A 23,771-nucleotide genomic window follows, 5' to 3' on the forward strand; every position below is an offset into this window, starting at 1 on the left:
TACTGCATCTCTGAAAGCAGACTAATTGATACATGTTTTACAGATCAAAGCTTTCACCTCCACATGGGAAACCTACAATACAGCCTAAATATGAAATATTTTGTTATTTATTCCCTAGTAAGCAAAGAGTAAAAACCCACATCACAAAGGTGTGGAAATGGCATACCTTTTGCACTGCCTTTCACATATAGAGCCAATAATTGACTTATCTAGCATAAAGCCATAGATAAAAATGGGCTAGAAAAAAAGGAAAATACTGTCATATCATTAAGTTGTCTCAGCTTAGTAGTGAATAATCAGGGAAGGTTTTCCTTCCTTATATACTTTGCTTCAATTTGTTCAAAATTATGAGTAGACTTTTTCGTTATCCAGCTTGCTCAGATGTGAGAGCATGTGTTGAAGTTTACTTGGTCTTCCCAGCAATCTCAAATTTTACTGTGTGTTCTTCAAAATCAGGCTGTCAAGGGAAATACTAAATGGAGGTTTTGGCAAAACATTCATCAGATTTTCGATAATCTAGTTTGTTTTTCAGTCAATCTTGAATACTATAATACGATCACAGTATGGTACTTAAAAGAAGGTATTAAAATGTTAGCACATGAATTCTCAGATATCCTTTCAGGCGGCTTGGAAAACAAACTCCTCATTAGTGATGGAGAAAATGAAGTGCACACAGCAGCAGAGGGGTCAGTGCGAGAGTTTGGCTCAGTACTGAAACTTGGCATAGACCACACCATTTTTCCACTGACATATAAAGCATGTAAGCATATCCACAGCACTGACTTTCATCAAAGTATTTCAACAAATTTTCCAAGAAGAAAAACACTTCTGCATTGGCTCAGAACCAACCCTACCTAGCTCAGTGTGGTGCCAGGGTGTTTGATGGTGGACAAAGGTGAGGGCATAGAAGGGTGTTAAGGAACTGTGGAAGCACACAGCAACCATTTCTCACATGCTCTCCCAGGCCTCAAGAGCTTACAGCTCTGGGACTTCCTGAGCCAGGAGGAAGACTCTGCACTTCATTGTGCTCAGTGGACTTGTCTTGCATGATCTGTCCAGGCATCTCATGAACTCAAAACCACAACAACCCTCTGTGGCAGTGAGCTCCCAGTCTACATACATGTTGACTGAACAAACTCCACTTTTAGATTGATTTGGTTCATTTCATAATCCTTGTTTCTTAAGCAAAGAAACATGTGTCAGTTAGTGATATTCTCATAAAAAGGGAACAGGAAGAAGCTGAATGACTTCTCCAAATTCATAGTCAATGATCCTGGTGATTGCAGAACTCTGAACCCAGAAATGCCAACTTCCTGACCAAAGATTAGACAGTACTTTTTTTTTTAGAGGAATTAAATGAATTAATTCTGAATCTTAAAATCTTTTTAAAATATTATTGATTTGGATTTAAAATTGAATCTTTAAATCTTCCCAGAAAACATTTTTTTCCTTTTTTTTCCCTTTTTTTTCCCTTTTTTTTCCCTTTTTTTTTCTTGACATAGGAGTACATTTATATTTAAAGGCACTTGGTTTACAGAGAAACAGTAAGGAAACAGAACTACAAAAGAGAAGGTTTATACTTACTAACAACATTAGCTTGTCCAGTGAAGATGGTGTACTGCAGTTCATAAGAGACCACGCTGAACTCATCATCCGATGTCCAGTGGACAGTAATGGTGTCATAAGAAGCTGTACAGAGCTCTTCTCGAATGGTGGGTGGGTTGGGAGCTGTGAGATAAAATAGAGGAGGCTTACTTACACAATTAGTAAAGTATTTCCCCTCTCACCTGAGATTAAGAGAGACACCTGATGCTTGAATTTGCAGCAATACCATCTAAGAGACTTTTCAACAATGTTTTATTAATTCCGGTGGTAAATTTGATCATTTGACTATGATTTCCAACAAACAGTTGGAAAAGAATTCTTACTGTCAAGAAATCCCAATTTTGAAAATAATTTGTATTAAAGTAGCATTTGTTTCAGATGCCCTAGAACAAATGATGTGTTGGTGGTCACATTAAACTGTGATTAAATGGATAGAATTGACACGTTACTTTTTCTAGGATTGTTCTTACCATCATACCAAAATTATCAGACTTTCACTGATGCATATCAAGAGGGAGAGTCAACACTCTTATGAGCTGACTTGAAAGCAGTGTTTGACTAACCTATCTTACCAGAGATTGGTTTAAGTGGTCTTTAAAAAATACAGTTCTGGGGAAGCTTTAAACACTTATACTTTCATGTTCAATTTTCTCCTCTCTCTTAAAGAGCTATGTAAATACGTGAAACTTGAAGCAAACTCCTTAGGTCTAAATTTTCCTTTTTTGCAATCTTTACAAAGCCAAACACCTAAATAAGAGAGAAGTGAGTCTCTGTTTCAAAGACTGGTGGATTGTCCTCATTCTTGTCTCAGTGGGAGCTTCATTACTAATCATCTTCTCTACAAGCCACATCATGGGAAAAAAATAAGTCCTTGCTCTTAACAGTGTTTCTCCCAACTGTCATAGACAGCAAAGGAGGGCACTCAAGTTGAAACAACCAAAATATGCCTGTATTAAAGGAAAAGGAAGGTAACTCTGACTGTTTGGTTTTTAGTTTAGTCCGGTGGTTTTTTGGTTTTGTTTGTTTGGTTTTTGGTTTGGTTTGGGTTTTTAATTTTGTTTTTGCTTGGTTTTTTTCCTGTCAGGTCTTTAACCTCTGTTAGTAACAAACAATGGCCTCTAAAAAAGTCCCTCTGAAGGAATTCCACCTTTACTTTTGCAACATCTTTTTTTTATGAAACATTTATTTTACTTTCCATTAAGAATTTTTGCAGTTCATCTCTCTGGTTTACTGATGTATGTTCCCAAGAATTAAAGTACATACACATTTCCAAGCAGCCTCTTTCAACCAAGGGGCATAAGGAAATACTCAAATGTCTTTCATGATATGGCCATGATTTGTGATGCTCTAAATAATGTATCATGGAAGTTTACCAATGCCTTTCTTTTTAAATCAGCAGAGGAACCCTTGGAACAGGTGTGTATTAATGAAAAGAAAGAGAAATAAACTAAGATAAGAACAGTTATCCAGGAGAAGAATATAAACAAAAGGAGTAGAAAAACTCTCCATAGTTTTCTGGAAAGGTTAGTGGTACTATCAACTATGTTTCAAAAATGTATCTAGTAGAAAAATCACTGGAGATTTTTTTTTTTTTATATATATTTTTTTCCTAGCTGAGGCTTCTTATTAATATTTTGTCTGTCTTTCAAAGGAAAAAAAAACCAGAATAAGTCTTAATTACAAATATACAAGTTAATCCATTTTTTTGTGTACAGGTATTCAACTGAACTCTCCTTCAGTCATCTCCTTCACCTAACACAGCAAAATACTTTACTTGGGAAATGTACTTATTATTACCTCAAAGCAGAAAAAAAATATTAATTTATGGAAAACAAAAATTACTGAAGATTTAATGAACTGTAAACTGCATTTAAATAGCACCTAAGTGTCTTCAATTCCTTTGCAAATGGCAGCCTAATTTCATTCTTCATATGCACACCTGGCCTTATAGGTGGAAATGTACAGGCCTTCATGTAATATGAATGACTGAAAAGAGATTTGACCTAAGCAGAACATATATTCCCTGGCTCTTGTGATTAACCCCCACCCACCTGAGACTATACTGCATGAAATTCAGGTTTTCAGCAACATTCATTTCATAAACCACTCATCATAAAAGAAATACATCTGCTTCTCCTACAGAAAGGTAGGCAAGTCTACATTCAAATGCTTTGTTACAACAAAATGTATAATGCAGGCTGCCAAATTCATAATTCCACAGCACATATTCCTTTAGAGAGTGTAAGTCTGTAATGCAATTAAAGAGGTTGATCTCATCCGGTTAGCTTCATTTGATAGAGTGTGATCTGGTTATTGAATTCACTGGGACTGCTACAGAGCTAAGGTGCCACAGGGAAAGCTCCTCAAAGACTGGTGGTCTCCAGGCTGCACTATCAACTTCCCCTTTGTGACTCAGATTTGATCCACCACTGTTCAGGAAGCCCAGCACGCTTTCAGCACAGCAGTGCATGACATAATAAACCTTCAGTTCTCCATAGGGGATCAGAGCACTTATCTGGGAGTGGTAACTGCTTCAGACACTCAGACTTTCATCCACCTGCATTTGTGAATCAACACTCTCACAAGAGAGCAAAATCGTTGCTGAAGGCTGTTTTACTTAATTTCTACTCAAAACTGAGCAGACACACTTAAAAAGTCAGTAATCACATCTGAAATGCCTGAAAGCCACTAATAGTAGAAAAGTAGTTTCTTAAATTTGCTCTCAGATGTAACAGGCCTTGTGAGCCCAGCTGCCCCCTCTCAACCAGGTTAGTCTAACTCACCTTCCTTTCCATGTCATCTGCATGGCTTTTGCCATGAATGCACTCACGTGGTCCATACACCTGAAACTGCCTCCTCTCATTAGTGGATCCCAGCATGAACACAGCAGCCCTTGGTGACTAATGAGACTAAATTCTCTCAGCCCAAGGTCACAGAGATTGATAAAAACCACCTCAGCTTCCTTTTGTTTGCTCAGTCTCCATCTCCCTGCTGTCATGGTGTGGTTGACTTTGTAAGGATTCCCTACTGATTTTGATACTGAGTAAAGAAAGGAAGATCTAAGCCATCTCTTTGACTAAAATGGTGCTAGAAAGATCCATATTGCTGGCATGAACATGAGGGAGTTGAGGAAGGTGCTCTGAACCTCTCTCAGATATTCATTACTGACTCCATCATGTATCATGACACTGAACTGCACCAGTATGCAGGAATTTGAAAGGCACAGTTTCATCAGATGTGGATACAAATGTTGTGTATTACTAACTTGCCATGTCTGAGTTGATTTCAAGAGCTCAGTCACACAATTGCTCAGACATAGTTTTTGGGTAGACCAGAACCGCTCAAAACCAACAGAATGAGAGGAGATTATACCCAAACAATGAAACTGAGCTAGCTGGACTGGTTTTTGATCTTTCAGTAGTGAAAGAGTTAAGCAGTAGAACAGGTTGTTTCCTGTTGTTTCCTGGAAGAGTTTCCAGAATGAAGTTGTTTCTGTGTGAAAAAATTGCTGGCATATGCTAGGCAATGCATATTTCTTTGTGCAGTGACAGCTAAAGTGATGAATAAAGAAAACTTATCATTGTTTCAGATGTGATTTCTGTAGCAGGGCAAATTGCAAGGTCAAAGAATAGATGTTCCTGCGAAGTACTAAGACACAGAACAAGTATTTTTGATTCACAATGGATAAAAAAATTCCTTAGGAATTGTGCAGAGAGTTTGCAAATCGTATGTATTGCCTGGATCTAGCTAGATACACTTTTAGAAAATGATGATTTCCAGATGGATAGCTAGAGCAACAGGCAAGATAAGAAAGCTTTCAAAAGATATCAAGGCTACATATACAGATAATAGAACAGTCAGAGGAAGATTAGAAGTATTGTTTTAAGATACTGAGCTTGATACGTCAATGTCTGGCTGGCAACTTTCAGAAAGATACCAGAGATTTTCATTTGGATAGTAGAAGCTTTGGAAAGACAGTTGCACAAATGATAAACACAAACTGGTTAAATTTATATTCAGGAAAGAAATAGTGTAGGAAGAAAGAAAGATGCAAACATCAGTGTGCCATATAGAAAAGTGGGACTGAGGAGATGGAAGATGAAAAAGATCTGACAAATGGTACACTGGGAAGAACCAAAAGACAAAAAAATCTCCCAAAGACAATCGAGGTCAATTGTTGCAAAAGCAACTGGCAGCAGAGATAATGAAGCTGGAATTTAGACTTTGACATTTTCTTCAGAAGCAGTACAGATGATAGTTGTAAGGTAGGCTTCTTCACTTAATTCACAGCATAGATCTACCACTAGGACTTACAAATGGTCTTCATTTTACTTAACTGTGAAAAATGATAAAAGTAAAGCGTAATTCACTCTGTCACAAAGTGTTCAGTTTAAGATCTATGAAGATTCCATGCACCAGTCTGAAAGGAGTAATATAACATAAATCTTCCTCCAGAGTTTCTGAACAACAGTAGAGAATAATCAAGTGCATTTGACTCTCGGGAATATATATATATACACACACACACACTACAGATATACATATATTTACATAAATGTATTTTAACTGTCTACATAGGTTGTATTTTATGCTTAGATAATTTGAACATGTGTTTTGTATTTTACCATTGCAGCCATATGCTCTTTATTAATGTGAAGAAAAATAGCACAAAAACAAAGTCAGCTAAAACTGTTTTTTTGTTGGGCATCAAGGGCAAGGATAAAAATGGTCTATTAGGAAAAAAACAGCTAAAATGCTTGATGAATTTACAAGTTCCCTTAGACTGCACTGTAAGCAATTTCTTAAGACCATGGATGAGTTTGGAAAAAGGTGGAGAAGGAGCTGTGTAAATGACACAGTCCGAATGATGAATCACAGAAAAATTCTTTCTAGCAAGACAACCCTTGTGCAGATACAACCTTCCTTTGTTTCTGGAGTTCCTATAGCAATTAAGCTGATAATATTGACATATGATGTACAAAGGGGAAAAGACCTCAGGGGTGCAGAAACAGACTGCTAGACAGAATTCACCTCGTATAAAGATCTAAACCATAATTATAATTATCTGTATTTCAGTGAGTACATATAACCTCTGTTTGGAGACAACTGGAAGAAATAGGCAACTTCAGAATGAGTCAACTGCCCTGATATGTGTGCCTTAAAATGTGGTGGTTATTCTTCGTTCACTGTAAAGGAAGTTGAGATTGATTATTTTAAGGGCAGATTACTAGGTTAGGGCAAATGAGCGTGGTTTTTTGTTTTAATACCTCCTTTGATTTTCTTGGATTTTTATAGTTTTGGGGTGAGTGCTCAACATGGTGGCAAAATTCCAGCGGGTTTGGGGAGAGGCAGACACTATACATTTCACTGCTACTGTATAAGAAGTTGAAATTACTCTTACCCCATTATTATTGTGTCTTATTTAATAGAATATGTCTAAGATATTGATTGTATTCATCAGTCACATGGTGATACAGAAATTTCTTCTAGATAAAATCTCTTTTTCAGATATGGCAAGAACTCCACAGCTCTATCAGGCAAGGGTGCTGCTGCCCCTTGCACGCCCCCAGTCTTGCACTGCCCAGTATTAATCTGTTCATTTATTCATGGTATCATAGAATCATAGAATCACAGAATCACAAAACAGTTTGGATTGGGAGGGACCTTTAAAGGTCATCCGGTCCAGCCCCAAACAGTGAACAGGAACATCTTCATCTAGATCAGGTTGCTTAGTGTCCTATCCAACTTGACCTTGAACGTTTCCAGGGATGTGGCATCTACAGCCTCTCTAGGCGGCCTATTCCAGTCTCACCACTCTCACTGTAAAAGATTTTTTCCTTATATGTGGTCTAAACTTATGCTCCTTTAGTTTAAAACCATTACTCCTTGTTCTATCATAACAAGCCCTGATAAAATGTTTGAAGTATTGAAAGGCCACAATGAAGTCTCCTTGGAGTCTTCTTTTCCTCAGGATGAACAATCCTAACTTTCTCAGCCTTTCCTCTGAAGAAAAGCCAGCAGACAGCACCCTGCATGGAAAAGATACAGTGACTGGCAATGAGAAGACTGCACTCTCACATTCTCCTGAACTAACATGAGTATACCAACTGCAAACTGGGACAAGTGAATGGACCCAAGAAGTGTTTTCAAGTGTTTTTGTAACAGTGCTTTGTGCCCTTCATTGCAAAGTCTTGCTGTTAACAGCAGATGCTTAAAAACACTGCAAAATTGACTATTCTGTTTTCAATTGAACTGGAATGAATTGTTCTAATTCTGGCATTGAAATCAAAACATCCTAAATTACAGTAATTTGTTTCTCTTTGTGAGTCATTGTACACTCTGAGAGTGCACATTACTCAGGCTTTCAGTAAGGGTCTAATCCTGTGGGCTTCTTCAGGCCAAAGATCTCAGTTAAGTGAGGTGGGGCTCTGCTCTGTGGAGAGAACTCAACCCACACTCTGGCAGAGAGCACACTGTGTGCTCTCTAGTCCAAGACATAGCAAGATCCTCCAGTTCAGTGATGAGGGAAATACAGTGTCACCGACATGAGAAAAATCTTTCATTGCTGATGTTGATTACTAGAACTGCTTCTGGTTGCTCCTGGGAACTCTGCCAGGCTGCAATCTGCTGCAGCATGGAGGCAGCCCCAAGGGAGAGGATAACACCTGGAGCACCCAGCTTCTGGGAAATGGGGTTTGGTTCCTGCTCTCCCTCCTCTGGCTGCTCCATGCTGAGCTCCAGCTGTTTTTTCACTTTGTTCTGCTGCAGTGGCTTTTAACCATTTCTCACTCACTTCCTCACTCCAGTGGGGAGGAATGCAAGGAGAAGAGGTAGGAAACACGTCCCAGTTGTGTTGTGTAGCACGTAAGGCATTCTGGGGCATTCTGGGGCTGCTAGGGGTAATACATTTGGGATTAAGTGGAGAGAGTAGTGGGTTTGTGTAGCAGGGATTTGGTTGTGGCTGGGTTGTAAGGGTGATCCCTGTCAGAAAAGACCGAGAGCTGACTCCATGTCAGACACAGACAGTCCTGTGACAGACCTGCCACTGCCCAAAGCTGAGCCCATCACCAATACTGGTAGTGCTTCTGTGGTAACATTTTTAAGAAAGGGTAAAAAAGGCTGTGCAACATCTGGGAGGGAGATGAGTGAGGAAATGTGATAGAAATAGCCCTGCACATGCCAAGGTCAGGGAAGGAGGGGGAGAAGTGCCAGATGCCAGAGCAGAGGTTCCCCTGCAGTCTGTGGTGAAAACTATGGTGATGACAGAAGACAGTGAAGCAGATATCCACCTGCAGCTGTGAAAGATCCCCGCTAGAGCAGGTTGATATGCTCTGGAGGAAGCTTCAGCCTGCAGAGAGAAGACCACATAGCAGCAAGATTTCTCACAGGAACTGTGGCCCACACTGAAACAGTCCACTCCTGAAGGGCAGCATCTGGCAGAAGGACCAACGCTGGAGCACTTCTTGGAGAACTGTAGCCTGTGGGAAGGGCTCATGTTGGAGAAGTTCATGAAACTCCATTCCGTGGGAGGACTCTCATGACAGAATAGTGGAAGAGCACCAGGAAGAAGGAGTGACAGAGATGATGTGTGGTGAACTGACTGCAAGCCCCACTCCCCATCACTGTGCACTGCTCTGTGGGGAGGAGGTAGAAGAGTTGGGAGAGAAGTTGAACCCAAGAAGGATGGAGTGGAGGACAGTTTTTCTTAGACATATTTTTATTTCTCAGTGTCCTACTTTTAAAATTAATTGGCAATAAATTACATTTATCTTCCCCAAGTTGACTCTATTTTGCCTGTAGCAGTCATTCTTAAGTGAACTCCTCTTGTCCTTATCTCAACCCATGAGCTTTTCATCTTATTTTCTTGCCTTACTGAGGAGGTAAGGGGAGAGTGCCTTGGCCGTTAGCCAAAGATGTGACCGCAGAAAAGACTGAAGAAAATCCTATCACTACTGTTTTATGATGAATATATTGCATAACACCTTGAGAAAAAGTACCTGTAAGATAATCAAGGCATTCCAGCAATTTCTTCTCCCTGGTAAAATCAAGTGCGAAAGTATCAAAAGTATCATTGAGATTTATTTCAGGAATTAGAACCTGGGAGGAAGCAGTTGCCATGGAAACCCTGTAATCAAAAGAAAAAAAAATCTTTTAGCATTCAAGACAGTAACTTTCACATCATTGTCGACCTATCAATATGATTATCATTGTCATTTTGAACTTTTTTTTTTCTCAAAAAGCTTGTCAAAACCTTTTGCAAGTATTTTATATGGTTTAAGTTAGGAGCTTGTCCTGCCACTTCATTTTTGAGAGCAAAATCTGCAATAAAAACTTCTTATTACTGAACTTTGGCCTAACATGAAGTGTTGGGTAAGATTTTAACAAAATATTAGTTAAGCAAAAATACACTTTGAATTGCTCTTTCTAATGACCCATTGAACCAAAGTAGCAATAGCACCATAATTGTCTGTGTTTTAAGCAATCCTGACAGACGCTGCATCTCTCCCAATCCTTCTTTTTCCAAATAGTTTCTGGCTCCAGGCATTCCTTGGCACTGCTATCCCAAGGGCTTGGTGCAGATCCCCACACCTCCTCAGCTGTTCAGCACAGCACACTGCTGTTAACTTCAAAAGGCACAGGGGGGAGATAAAACAAATAGATGTCAGCACAGTTTATTTTGAAAGGCTTTTCCCTGAAAAGCATGGGTGCATACTTACATTTCCTCCAAAACTGAAAGGTTTCCTTGCCTACCTCATTTCAGGAGCTACATCCACATTTTCTCTGTCCTGCTGTACTAATATAAAGAGATGAACTTTCACAAGAGAACTGCCATCAGAAAGGATTTTTCAGATCCTTCAGTTTGGTATCTCAAAATGCATGTTTCTAGAGAGCTGGATTATGGATATGTTTACAGAAAATTCAGTTGATTTAGGCAAAGAGATTACTAAGCCTCATTAGAAACTGATCAATTGCTTCAGTTTGGAGGTAAACACACAACCATGCACACAATGCATGTCTGTTATCTGTCATTCATGACACGACAGATAAAAATATGTTGATTGCTTCAATTAAAATTTTCCCAAATTAGAGTGTTTTTTCTGTAAATGGAACTGAAATGGCTCCAGGACAAATGTTTACTAAGGACTCTATTTTTTCATATATTTTTTGTTTAGTATTTCAGGAAAATACAGTTAGGAAAGGCAAAAACTGATCTGTACATCTCATTGTCTTCAGCACAGTTTTCAGAAACTGAGCTAAGGAGGGTTCCTACTCAATAGTTCTTGTTAGACAGTTTCAAATATGATTTCTCTTGCAACTGTGCTGTAAAAATTAGTTTAAAGTAGATCCCAGGACAGATTTTTTTTTTTTTTATAGAGGCCAGCTGAAGTGCCTTTTGCCCCATGTATTTAAAGGGAAAAATTCCCTCAACTTTTACACTTATTTTTCTTTTTCCCCACCTCTCAAACCCCCAGTATTTCATCTGCAGTTATAATATGGTGTTTTTACACCTAGTAGGAAAAAAAGACATGTATTTCTTGCACGGTCTGTGTTAGGGCAAACTCAGGGTGACACTCACCTCTACAAAATTAACAATGGCTTTGCTAATTAACCAGCAAGCAGGTATGCAAGAGCTTCTTTGAACACCTCCACAAAGCACATATTTATTATGTAGACTGTATCACCAGGCCTTTTTGGACTGTCATTCAGGGCCATGCAAAGGGTGCTCTGTGATTACACGTTACACTCATTTTTTGGTGAGCTCAACAATTCGCAGTTTCAGACACCATGTCACAATATTAGCTTCAGAGGATCGAATTTCGTCTTGTAATTCTTCCTTCTCTGTCTCACACTGTGCTTGGTTGGAAAGGTTTTTTTGTGGGATAAATGCATTCTGTGCACTGTAAATAATACACAGCCTAAATCACCGGAGTCTGTGTAATGACTTCGCTTGCATAGTTACCTGTTGTGCTTACAACAGAGAACATTATACTGCAATTACTTTGAAATATGTGGATGAAGAAATGCAATGAGTATGATTTCAGGAGACTGCTTTAGCTGCTGGAGCTCAGAGCCCTGGTGAAACTGTTACATGAGCAGTCTAAAAGCAAACAAAATGTTGCTCATCACATGAGATCTAAGAACGTTACTTGGGAGGAATAATTTATTAATCTGATTTAGTCTCTTTTTCCATTTGCAATTTGTCTGTAAGCACTTGGTGCTTTTTTACCCTTGGTTTTATTCACTGCTTGAAATGATTCTTTGATTTGCAGGGCGTTCACAGACGTCTCATTACAGACAGCAGTCTGTGATAGCCAAGAATTAAGTTTGATTGGGCCCATATGTCAGCTTGTCTCATTTTTGCTCTCTCAGTGTCTCTCCTGTGACTGTATTTATGACTGTAAAACTGTTCATGTTTTACAAGTTCAAAATGGAGCTTCTCTGATTATTCCCTGGTAGTCACTTAAAAAGCTCTGTCTCCACAGGTTTCTGCCCTACTGCTGGTTGTGCTGAGTACTGAAAAAAGGACAGGCTCCTAGCTTCAGCTTTTGGTACTCATGGTAGTTTTACTACTAGCTTCAACTGGGATGTACAATGTAGCTTGGTGACAGAATACAAACTAGGCTATAAGTTTGAAAGACCTCATATTCTCCACTGCTTTGTCTGGCCTTGCTTTTTCCAACAGATTTTCAATTCTCTGAAACTGTTATGAGCAACACAATATTGATGGTTTATTTAAAAATTGATTAATTAGCTTTGCCAAAGACTGATACAGCACACCAGAGTAAGTGATAGGCTTAAAAAAATACATAATAGGAGCAGGGAATTTCATGCTTTGTATTCAGGGAGAATTGACTGGAAAATGTAAAGATATAATGTGAACCCAGAAACAAAAAATCAGCTGAATGAATAGCATACTTTTGGTGGCTTTCTTCTTCATTGTTCAGAGATATTCTCCCTGTTTGTTTGTTCGTTGTTTTTTAAATATTATTGATTGATTGATAAACAGCTGATAATTCCAACAGAACATTTTTTTAATCAAAAAGTACTGCTGAAGTTCAGTGGGAATGTTTCAGCATTCACAGCGTTGCACTGAAAACCAGACCAAATTTTATGATAGCACAGTCCTTGTCTTTGGGTCCTTGATATATCTGACATGTTTAAGAGAAGCCAGGACCCTAAAACCAGTAGAAACTTGCTGCACCAGGGGACCCAACACAGTAATTCATGTAACTTCCAGACATCCAGACTGTTTATTATCTCCATCTCTTCAAAGATGCATGGTAGAGGTCATATGTTTCATTAGCTTATAGCTTGTTATTTGGTGAAAAATATGTATCCGTTAAGACCATTGCCAGTTTGTTCTCAGGAATGTATTTACTACCTGACTTCTTTCTCAATCTCAGAATTTTTCATGAAGTAGGAATTTCAGCCTCCAGAAACCTTTTTTTTAGCACCAGACATCTGCTTGGCAACCATTCTACCTCTTTCATTTATGCATGCTGTTAACTGTTCTAAATCTTAATTTGCACCTTTTTTTTGACTGCTCCTCAAAGGGATGTTTTGATTTAGCATCACCGTAAGGTTCTTCCCACTCTGCTACAGCACAAAGTAGTGTTTTAGGGGAGTGTGTCAATAACTCCTCCATCTTTGACCACATCTGTGGTGTGACAAGACTACGGCAACTGTGACAACTCAGCTACCTTAAAGTGAGGTTATTCTTTTTACCGAGATGAACATCTTCTTTACCTTTCAGTGATATTTTTAGCTGTCTGCAGGAAACGAGCGTGATCATTCTCCTTCAGCGACTGCTCAGCCTGAGAGATGAGGGATGTCGAGCGCTCAATGCACTGTTTGCAGTTCGCAATCTGCTGAGCCAGTTTTCTCAACCTCACCACCTTGAGTGAAACATAAGAAAGCAATCACGTCTCTAAGGTGTGTATCACAATTGTATTTGCACTTCAGAGGCAAAACTTGGCAAAGGAGGAGGTAAGATGAATGGCTTCTGTGACAAGAGCTTCTTTCACACAAGCTTTGTGGGGAAATCCATCTAGCCGTGTAACATTTTCAGTAAGGGACAGGCACAGTCTTTCTGCCTGAATATTTTCCACATGGAAAACAACGGGGGAGAGCCAAAATAAGCACAGCTGGCCTATTTTCCAGGAGAAGGAACGTCATTTCCTGGTAACTTCTGCTTACATGATAACTAAAGGCTATTTAGATAATCATTTCCCTGAAATTATGAGATCTGTGTTAAAGGCATCTTATAGATTAACATTTTTCCTGTTACTTAAGTGAGTTTCATAAAAAGAAATAATCTTAAAATGTAACTTAACAGAAAAAGACTATTCAGTTCTACTAAGAAGACACATCTGACCTTCTCATTATGTGCTTTTAGTCAAACAGGGTGTTTTCTGACTGGATGTTTTTAACTGGACAAAAGCACAGTAGTGATGGAGAGATGATTATTATTACTGCAAACATATGCGCTGGAGATAAACACTGTAGATGTGACTGTAATCATTAGCTGAAAGGTTACGAAAGGGCGCAGTGAATCCTCCATTTAAAGACAATGTTGGCTAAAAAAACTTCCAGGAACTAGAATAGTTCCTGAAAGGTCTGGGAGTCCTTTCCATTGTTATCACATCAGGATCATAGTTTGAACAGCAACAAGAAATAGGAAGGAAATTAAGTAATTCTGGAGTTTAGAAAGGCACATTAAGAGCCAGTTACATTCAAAATGAGGAAACTAACAACCAAGTGGATTGGCAGAAATATTCAAATTTATAATGAAGATCCTCAATCTCAGGAACTACGGAACAAGTTATGAAGCTGCTGAGTTAAACTATTTGTGTCTTAAGGATGAATGAGAGTATCTTAGTACACCTATCTGACAACAGAAGTAAGTAGGAAAATAAACTTTTTTGAAAAACTTTTCAAAGAAGATACTGTCCAAATGATTAATGTCATGTAACATTAGTATTTTTTCTAAAGATAGAAACAACAAAGCAGGGAAAATGCTGGGAATGTATAAATTTTAATAATGCTAATGATCTGATCAGTTCTAGGATGAATTAATGCCACAATGCTTTCTCTACCTGTGCATTTGCAGAGATTACAGTTTGGTTTACACAAGTCTAACCAGGAAAGGTTCATTGCAGTGTTAAAAAATTCATCTCTTTATTAATTAATAAGTAAAACGTGAACTGAAAAAATGTTACCTTGTGAGTTTCTTGCACTCAAAAGAAGGCATGTCATGATTTGTGACATATGTTTTTTGCTTGCTTGCTTCTTTTTATATCTTCTTCAAGAAGACAACGGATGATAAATTGTAAAAGGAAGAGTCTCATCTCACTCACTCCCCGCCCACTTCTGCAATGGTAGGAATGAAATCTGCCCTAAAATTATCTTATCTAGTTGATATTTGTTTTTTTCCTGTTACAAGCTGTTTGGCATTTTATGGGTTTCAGGTGATAGGTGAGAGCTGCACTGGGTTTTTGGACTTGCATGACTTCAAGGCTGAATCTGCAGCCTTGCAGGCACAGCTAGAACTTTATACCTGAGTGTTTCCAGCTCTGTGCCATAACTACAGTCCTACAGAGAAATCTGTCATGCCCTACCTTCCAGAAAGGCCCCCTTAAAAGAAGACACACTGGGGAGAATTTTCTGTGGCTTTTTACTTGAGTCTCTTGAACCCCTGAAACCTTTCACCATGTACAACATTTGGGCCAAAGCATTCCAGATCTTTGCTGGACCTCCACTGATATCGCTTTTGGCCAATAAAGCAGAACAAAGAACAGGGACAGATTCTGATATCAGGTCTATTCAAATAAATTTGGAGTCAATTGTATTGTAAATCTTTCATGCTAAATGGACGTTAGAATACATCTTTGTAAGAAACAGTTTTTAAAAGCAATCAGGCACATAGCGCAAATCCAAATGAATGGAAAGTTTTCTACTTCATTGGCAGCACATCTGGTCTCACTGCATAGAGAAACAGAGTTGAAGCAAAAATTAAGAAGGTCATCTATTCCATTTGAAGGGAATTATATTTTGTTAACAGCCTGAGGAAATTCAGGTTCTGTCACACAGTGTACAGGACCTGTGGTTTCAAACGTGTTTAAATCAGCCCCAGCCTACAGGTTTTTCATTTCAAGTTAATTGGAATATCTTGACAGCCACATGAACCATTTAACCTGCTCTTGACTTTCTTCGTTTCCTGAGCTTTTGCCACACAAGAAGAGTTTATATCTGACTTGGTTAGGTTAGCAGTTAAAGAGTAAACACTGTGCACCTAGCAAATAAAAATATTAATCCAACTGTAATGCATTTCTGAATTAACAGTTAGAAAAATGCATTGAAACTTAAATATCAGAGATTTTTCCTACTTAATATGTTTGCCACTATTAATCACTGAACCTCAGGAATTAGAAATGCACACAATTTAATTTCTTGCATGTTTTTTAATATATTTTTTTTGTAAATAAATTAGGACTTCCTATTCTCATGAATTGCAATGACTGGAACAAAATCTTAATGTGGTAGTATTTGAATAAATAATGAAATTATCTAGGGAAAAAAAGTATGTAGATAATTACCAGACATGATTTCAAATGCTGTGACAGTTTGTGAAAGTAAAACAAGGGGGGGAAAACTGTCAGGCATAAACCAGAGTTCAGGAATCATTAAGTAGACATAATTTAATTGTGATTTGTTGATTGTGACATCATGTCTGTTTTTATCCTTAAAAAACATAATCACACTTAGTAAGAGAAATGCCAAATAAACAGTTGAGGTCTAGCATACTAATTTTCAAGTGTGTCATTCTTCTTTACATGAAAGTAGCAATAGCCCAGGAGTACATAAGGACTTTTACAATTTTGTATTAATAGTACCTGCAATCAAAAAAGCTGTAAAATCAAGGAAGCAGTATTGACCTGCTTGTGATCTAAAGAAGAAAAGCTTTTACCTTTCCCTCTTTGATTTTGGTTCCAATTATTTGCCGTCTTTGCTGGATAATTTCAATGAGCTGGTCACATTCTTCCATCAGCTTGGTTTCTTGGCGGGATGCATTTACCTACAAAGAAAAAGATGATGAATAAGACCTTTTATGGCATTTTCCTTTTCCCTTTTCTAATTTGAAAACTGTAATTTGTAAAATGTTGGGTTTAGCACTTATTTTACTCCTTTCTGTGTATAAACTGTGTGTTATTTTCTCCTCTCTCTCTTGTATTTTGCGAAATGCTGAATTGAGTCTCAATGTCTTGTTTGCAGGCAGGCCTTACAAATAGATAATCAGGTATTTCTAACTCATGTGAGAGAAGCCTTGTCCTGTGAGTATTGTCATACCACACATCAGTGAGAAGTGAAATCTCTTCAGGAGGTGTTTAACACATCAGTTTGCAGCCATATAGAGGACTGCAGTGAACACTGAGGCACTTAAGAGCACGAGTACTGGATCAGACAATCCATCTAGTGCAGTATCCCCTCTCTCACTGCTGCTAGTGCCAGGATCTGCTAGCAAAGCATGTCAGGAAAAGGTCCCAACATGTATGATGACTCCCATGACTGTTTTGTCATCCTCCAACCATTTGCAGCTCAGAGTCTTCTTGAACTAGACACAATTTGTACATCATTACTAATCCTCAGAAGAATTCTATTACATGGATTTATTTAGCCTCTCCTTCAATCCCTGGAAACTTTAAGTATCTGCACCATTCTACAGCAATGAGTACCACAGCTTAACTCACAGGAAAGTGAGCAACTGCCTCTTTAGAGGGATTTGAACCTCTCTCCTTCCAGTTGCATTTAATGACCCCAAGTTCTTTTACTGCAGATGAAGTGAACTAATGATACCCGTATATGTCCACATATTGGTTCCCAAAAGTTTCAAACTATTGAAGACACAATTGACAACACCAAGTCATGTGTCTTGATTGTCTTTACTACTCCCACTTTGCCTCAGCGGTGAATCAGACAGAAAATAATAGATGTGCTCATGTAGTTTTATAAAGTATAAACACATGAGCCAATGAAACTGTTTTTAATGCAAAAAAGCTCACAAAGAACATTAGCTTTCTATGGAAAAAGTTGACTTTTGTTAAAAAGAATAAGAAAATTGATAATAGAAAATTTTGGTTCTCAGATGAAAATGTTTTTTTCTGGAGGAAGTTGTTTTTTTCAGTGAAAAGGCATCATTCTGTACAACAAGAAAATGTACTTCCCCCTCCAACAGTTGTATGTTTAGCTTACGTGTATGCGTAAAGAGTCAGAGAAGAAGGCAAAAAGCTCTAATCATACCTAGAATAAAGTAAAATTGAAAGGACTGATGTTTCCATTTGCTCTTTGCTATGAGTAAAAGAGGGTAAGAAGGTAAAGCAGGGTAATTGCCCCTACAGCCATGTCACCTCTTCCACTGCGCTAGTAAGAGTCAGTGGTGAACAATAACAGGGAATAGTTTCAGGTGACAAGTAACTGTATTTTACCCCTTGGCTATTTTTTCAGTCCAATGAGTCCCTTGATCTGCACCAGCATTCTTTTTTATCCTTCCAACAATGTGTTTAAACGTGTATTTACCTGTAAGCATGTTATGGAGCTCATTAAGCTTAAGCAAATGCTTATATATCTAAATTTGGACCAGGACCAATTTTACAAATAACCTCTTTATGTGAAATACACAGCATCCTCCAGGCAAAGAAGGGACTTTTTAAAAAAGGTTTGCTTTCAACAAGGTTTTTGATTATCCCTCTCAAACCTTCATAAAAATAAAGTTTGTTTGCACATTTTAGAAGCTTAGTTATTAATTAAAATATCAAGATAATGAAGAGACAATACATTTGTTTCTGGAAGGGGTCTGATGTAGCTGTAAGTGCTGAAGATGCAGAAAGTACTTCCACCGTGCTGTTTTGGGTGCCTACCTATCTCCTTAGGTTAGCTGTTTGCTATGCCTGGTTTCTCACCACTGTCCATGAGGAGAGACAGACCATGGAGCAGCTCACCCGAAGCCTCCAGCAGTGCCAGCATCTTTCCACTGACAGCTCAGGTAGCCTGGAAAAATTAATCAGTCAGCACTGTCCTTCCTATTCCCTCTCTTCTTGTCATCCCACCACCTTGGCTGCATAATGGACCTACCTTCACAGCATGAAACTCTGCAGAGCTGTCCTCAACAAGCTGTACAGTGCCCTAGTTTCCACAGCCCTGACTTCAGTTTCACAAGCAGACTGAAATTCCACCAAAGAGGGAGGAATCTCGCACAGGCTCAGCCAGAGGTAGTGACCACATCACCGCTTGTAGGCATAACTCCTGTGTCAATACCAAGGTCAGCTTACACCAGAGCCAACTTCAGCACTTATTATGGTAACACTTTTGGCACTTAATTACAGTAACACTTCACGGGATTTTTGAGTAGCTTCCACTCAAAGCGTTACTTCTAGCACCACTTACATCACCAACTCGTTTTGTCAAGCAGAACTAATTAATTTTTGGGATAACTGTCATGAAACATAGAGCTACAGGAGGGTTAAGTCAATATTGTTTCATTTAATGCTCTGGTTGATTTGAATAACAATGTATTAATTGAATCTTAACTTAAAAAGCTCTAGACTAAGAAAAACAAAATGCTTGGGAAAAAACCTTTGAATTTCTTATGCACTGACTGCAGAATTCTCTTTTTCTTTGAAATCTGAATAGTATGCTCTTTTATAAACTTCATTTGAAGACATTTCCAACTTTATAGCTTGCACAAGCTTATTAAAAATGAAAAGAATATTCCAAAATTATATGATACGTCTGAGCTTTGTACGAAAAAAACCCAAACCCCAACATTTCATCTGGGGTTTTTCTCAAACTGAAATACTCCTTAATCACATTTTCAGCCTACAAAGCCTTTGATTCAGTAATAACTTTATAATTGAGCACATGCCTAATTTTAAGTGCACTATATTAGCTGTGGCCCTAAAGGGACTATTTGTGAGATTACCACTGAATATTATTTACTTTTTTGTTTCCTAGGAGTCATATGTCAGACCAAAGACCCACAGGCAAGGATCAGGTGCTACAGAAATACTGGAATAAGGCTTTGCTTTCTGCTTGAGTCCTTTGATGAACAACAACCTTGACAATAACTTCCAGCTGGGGCTGGCCAAGGAATGCAAGTTCTGCCTGGTGAAAATACTTGAGGTTTTACATTCTACATTTTTCCACATTAAAAAACAAGCCCCCTGTCCAAGGAGTTTGTTAAAAGAGACTTAGAACTGCATTATAAAAATTTGGAGACTGTGCCTAGAGATTGTGGAGGGTCCGAATCTTACAGAGAGTAGACTTCAACCTGGGCTTCCTCCATCCAAGATGAACACTGAATGCTTAATCTGAGGTATCTGTTGTCTGAGAGTTTATGCTGAACTTGGGAACATCTTTCTATAGAAAATTTCACTGACATCAATACACTTAGTTTTGGCACCAACCAAGTACTTAAAAATCCATGAACCTAAAGCTTTGTGTTTTGTTGGTATCATTTTTACAAATTTTTCTTCCACACCACAAAACACTTTTAAAACTGACTAGGAGGCTTAATTATGATTTAGCAAAAACTATGATATTGTCTACAAACAAGCAAGAACTGATTCTAGTCCTCCTGCTTTTGTGGGGAATTTATTCCTGCTTCTGTAATATACAAAGACCTCAAACAGTTTACTGAAAAAAAGAACCCATCTTACAAATTTCAGGTTTCTTTCCAGGTTTTCCAGACAGATGGATAGGGACTGTTGCCCTTTGCCTCGGGAAGTGGGTGTAGTAAAGAAAGAAAAATAAGGGTTCCTCAGATGTCTGACAGGGAGTTGGAAACAGCAAGCCCTCCCAACCAAAAAGGGGGAGCAGGCCAGCTGTTCCCAGCTCCACAGCCTGAGAACTGCTTTGGAGAATGTTTCACTCTCTGCAGAGGCTTCCTTGGCTTTCATCTTCAGAGACCTGAATTAAATTGCAGCTTAGGTCATAAGAAAGTGAATGTGGTGGTTTCAAAGTCCCCAGCAGATGTTTGGGAAATCACAGCACTACAGCATGGCTAAAGATTCAAGATTGCAGTGGAGCTTCTATGGTTAATTCAAAGACAAAGAGAGTCAGAGGGCTAGATTCATACCTACAAAAACTTCGTCAACTAATATACTGAGGAAAAAGATTTTTTTTTTTAGTGTTTCAGCAGAATTTTCCTTGCAGGAGCAAAATGCTCACTCTGAGATTCCTTAGGGGTGAGGCAATTCTGTCCACAAGTGGAAATCCTCATGTCTCTTTTTGGCAAATAATCTCTAAATGATAAGCAAAATAAGACACCCTAAATTAGAGGTGGTCTGCTTTCTCAAGACTGCACTGACTGGGACAAATTCATCAAAACCAGAGCAGTTTTTATTCACTAGTCCTCCACTGATTATGCAAAGTGAAAAGGAAGTAGCTTGTAGAAACAGTCTCATCTTTGGAAATTGAGGTGTGCATTTGAGTTTCAGCTTCATGATATAAAAATAGTATCAGTTCCTCAAAAAAAAATCTCTTTGTAGCTGTGGGTATACAGGTAAAGAAGAGGTACAAATTTGTCTTTATGCATTTGAGTTGGCAGTTATAGAACGACTGTATACTCACACGAAAACAGAAACATAAGAAAAGCAAATTGCATGATTCCACTCAACATCATTGCCACATACTTCACTCTAGATTTGAGCCTGAATTCCTTCTTACACCAAACTCTGAAATTGGGATAAAAAAATCTAAAGCGATTACATATAATGGCTGGTACCTGTTTTATCTAGGATAAGTTTCTTTATTGTCATGTAGATGTGGAACACATTTTCTTGGATTAGAGTTCCTAGATGAATTAAAGGATTATACTGCTCTAAAGAGACAGTTTTATTTTTCTCCATGTTTTAAAGTGAATAACTTTTATTCATAGACCCACAATACGTTGAAGTCATATTTTAGTATTGTCCATGTTTCATTTATTTATTTAATAGAAATACCAAGGATAATGATTAATGCATACTTATGAAAAAGTTACTTCTCTTTCTTTTTATGGACGGCTAGGCTGAATGAGAGTCATGGATTCTTCATTCCATATCCCTGTTTGATATTATGGATTATTCAATTTAGTCTTCTGTAGAGCAAAAGAAACTCCTGGAATATAACTTTTTCAAACCTTTTCTAGTCTAAGTGTAAATCTGATTTTATCTATTATGACAAACTGAGCCTTTGGAAATACATGGTATTAATCAGCTTGCCATCTGAACGGATCTTTGATAAATCCTTTATTCTGAAATGGTGCAGAAGAAAAAGAAATGGTCATCTTCCATTTCAAGTGTGCCAGAGGCTTTGTTTTTGTTTGCATTCCACATCTATCTCTAACTAGGAGACCTGTGTTTAGAGGCAGTCTCAGAGCAGGTTAAACAAAGGTCAGTGCAAAAATATGCCACCTTAGCCTGGCTACTTAGGAATTGTGTGAATGGAGAATTGATTACGCCAGGATAGTTTAACCACTTTGAGTCAGGCAGATAAGATTATCTGTCCCAATCTCGACTAAAAGTAAACCCTTTTTAGAAGACTGAAATACTCATGTTACCAACTAAAATATTATTTTAAAGTTGTTTGTCCCACTGTGCTTTGAAACACATTGTTGAGAAACTAACCAGCAAGATACCGAGCAGTCCTCTAGAGACATTTACTATGTAATCACAAACCAAAACCGAACAACAAGTTTCATGGAGGAAAAAAAACCCCAAAACCAAGTACTTATTTTTATACTTATCCCATTAAAACCATAAAAAAAAATCTTCAGCTCACATGATTTGGAAAGTTCTCATAAAGGGCTACTCCAGAGATTATGCTGACATCTGTAAATGCTACCGACTAGGCTTGCTTCAATTAAACAAATATTGTTTTTAGAAAATACAAATGCAGCATCATCTTGGAACTGTAGCTGACATTTCTCAGTATAGGAAAGCACACTGGAGAAAGGCATTTATTGCAAGACAAACCACGGTTTCACAACTTGCAAAGGTCTTCTCCATTTTATTTCCTTCTGTGGAAGTTGGTGCAGCCACGTGGGGCAATGGCGGGGCTGAGCTCAGGTGGCTGATGTGGGTATTGCACAGACACAAGGGCAGCAGGTAGAGAAACACAATGGGGAGAGCAGAAACAGAGGTGGGGAGACTTCTGACATCAATGAGTCTTAAGACCAGTTAAAATGTTTGTGAAACTAGGCCCTTGGAGGAATGTGGGTTTTTAAAGATGCGGGGAAATGGTCATATTATTAATTTATTTTCCCCGCATGATTTTTACCCTTTATGTTAGTCCTTTCTTTGAACCTAAACAATCAAAATACTTCTTAATTGAACAACATTTATTCATTAATTTAATTTTTTACTTTTTTTTCCCTGCTGAAGTTAAGCCTTTGTTCCACATTGACCAAAATATTCCACTAGGTACATTTCATTTAGCGTTGAAAAGCAAAAACTATAAAATAACCAGATTAAACCAGTGCCCTTGTAACTAATAGTACAGTACTTAAAACTCTCATCTAGGACCCGGAGTTCTTAGCCTTGTGCTTAACATACTCACAAGAGAAACAATGCCTTTGGCCTCCTTGTTGCTCTAATCCCTGTTTAGCTATTTATGTTAGGCAGAAAAAGGAAGAACTCATGAGTATTTTGTCCCCATAAAGATAAAGGTCTCAGAGATGAAACGTTCCATAAATTAACAGCATTTTGACTAACAAGTTACAGTCTCTGAAGGCAGGCACAAAATATTACTTGCTGAGTTAGTTAAGCAGTGGTTAAGACAGAACTAAACCCCATTTACTTGTCTAAGGACAAAGTTTTGCAAGAATATCAGTTTACAAAAACATGAACACATAGACATGTATGGGTGCAAGACAAAGAGAGAGGTGGAGCGAATGGGAACTAGCCACCTTCACAGGCAGTGGCAAGCACTGCTGTTAGTTCACATACAATTTGTGTTACACCTTACCATATTTATTACTCCAATTTACAGATGATAGAAAATGGTTGTAGGCGCAACAACATATTCCAGCATGTGCCTAATCTGTACATAAAATGTATGCATAAGTGCTGTAGTTCCATGTATATACAGGACCCATTATACTGTTAATTAGTAATTTATGAAATCAATTT

General features: G+C 38.2%; 1 protein-coding gene across 2 annotated transcripts in view; it reads right to left on the reverse strand.

The window, feature by feature from the left end:
• MID1 (midline 1) overlaps nt 1-23,771 on the reverse strand; it is a 148,694-nt gene that overhangs the window by 13,202 nt on the left and 111,721 nt on the right. For both annotated transcript variants that reach the window (XM_027890262.1, XM_027890263.1), the window contains exons 4-7: nt 16,574-16,681; nt 13,354-13,502; nt 9,603-9,730; nt 1,585-1,728 (exon numbers count right to left, since the gene is read on the reverse strand). In XM_027890262.1, coding sequence (XP_027746063.1) covers nt 1,585-1,728; nt 9,603-9,730; nt 13,354-13,502; nt 16,574-16,681 — 529 coding nt within the window. The remainder of the gene's footprint in view (nt 1-1,584; nt 1,729-9,602; nt 9,731-13,353; nt 13,503-16,573; nt 16,682-23,771) is intronic.

The sequence above is a fragment of the Empidonax traillii genome, unplaced genomic scaffold (assembly GCF_003031625.1).
Source record: "Empidonax traillii isolate 1590-97213 ecotype Southwest subspecies unplaced genomic scaffold, ASM303162v1 scaffold282:size975252, whole genome shotgun sequence".
Taxonomy (NCBI): Eukaryota; Metazoa; Chordata; class Aves; order Passeriformes; family Tyrannidae; genus Empidonax; species Empidonax traillii.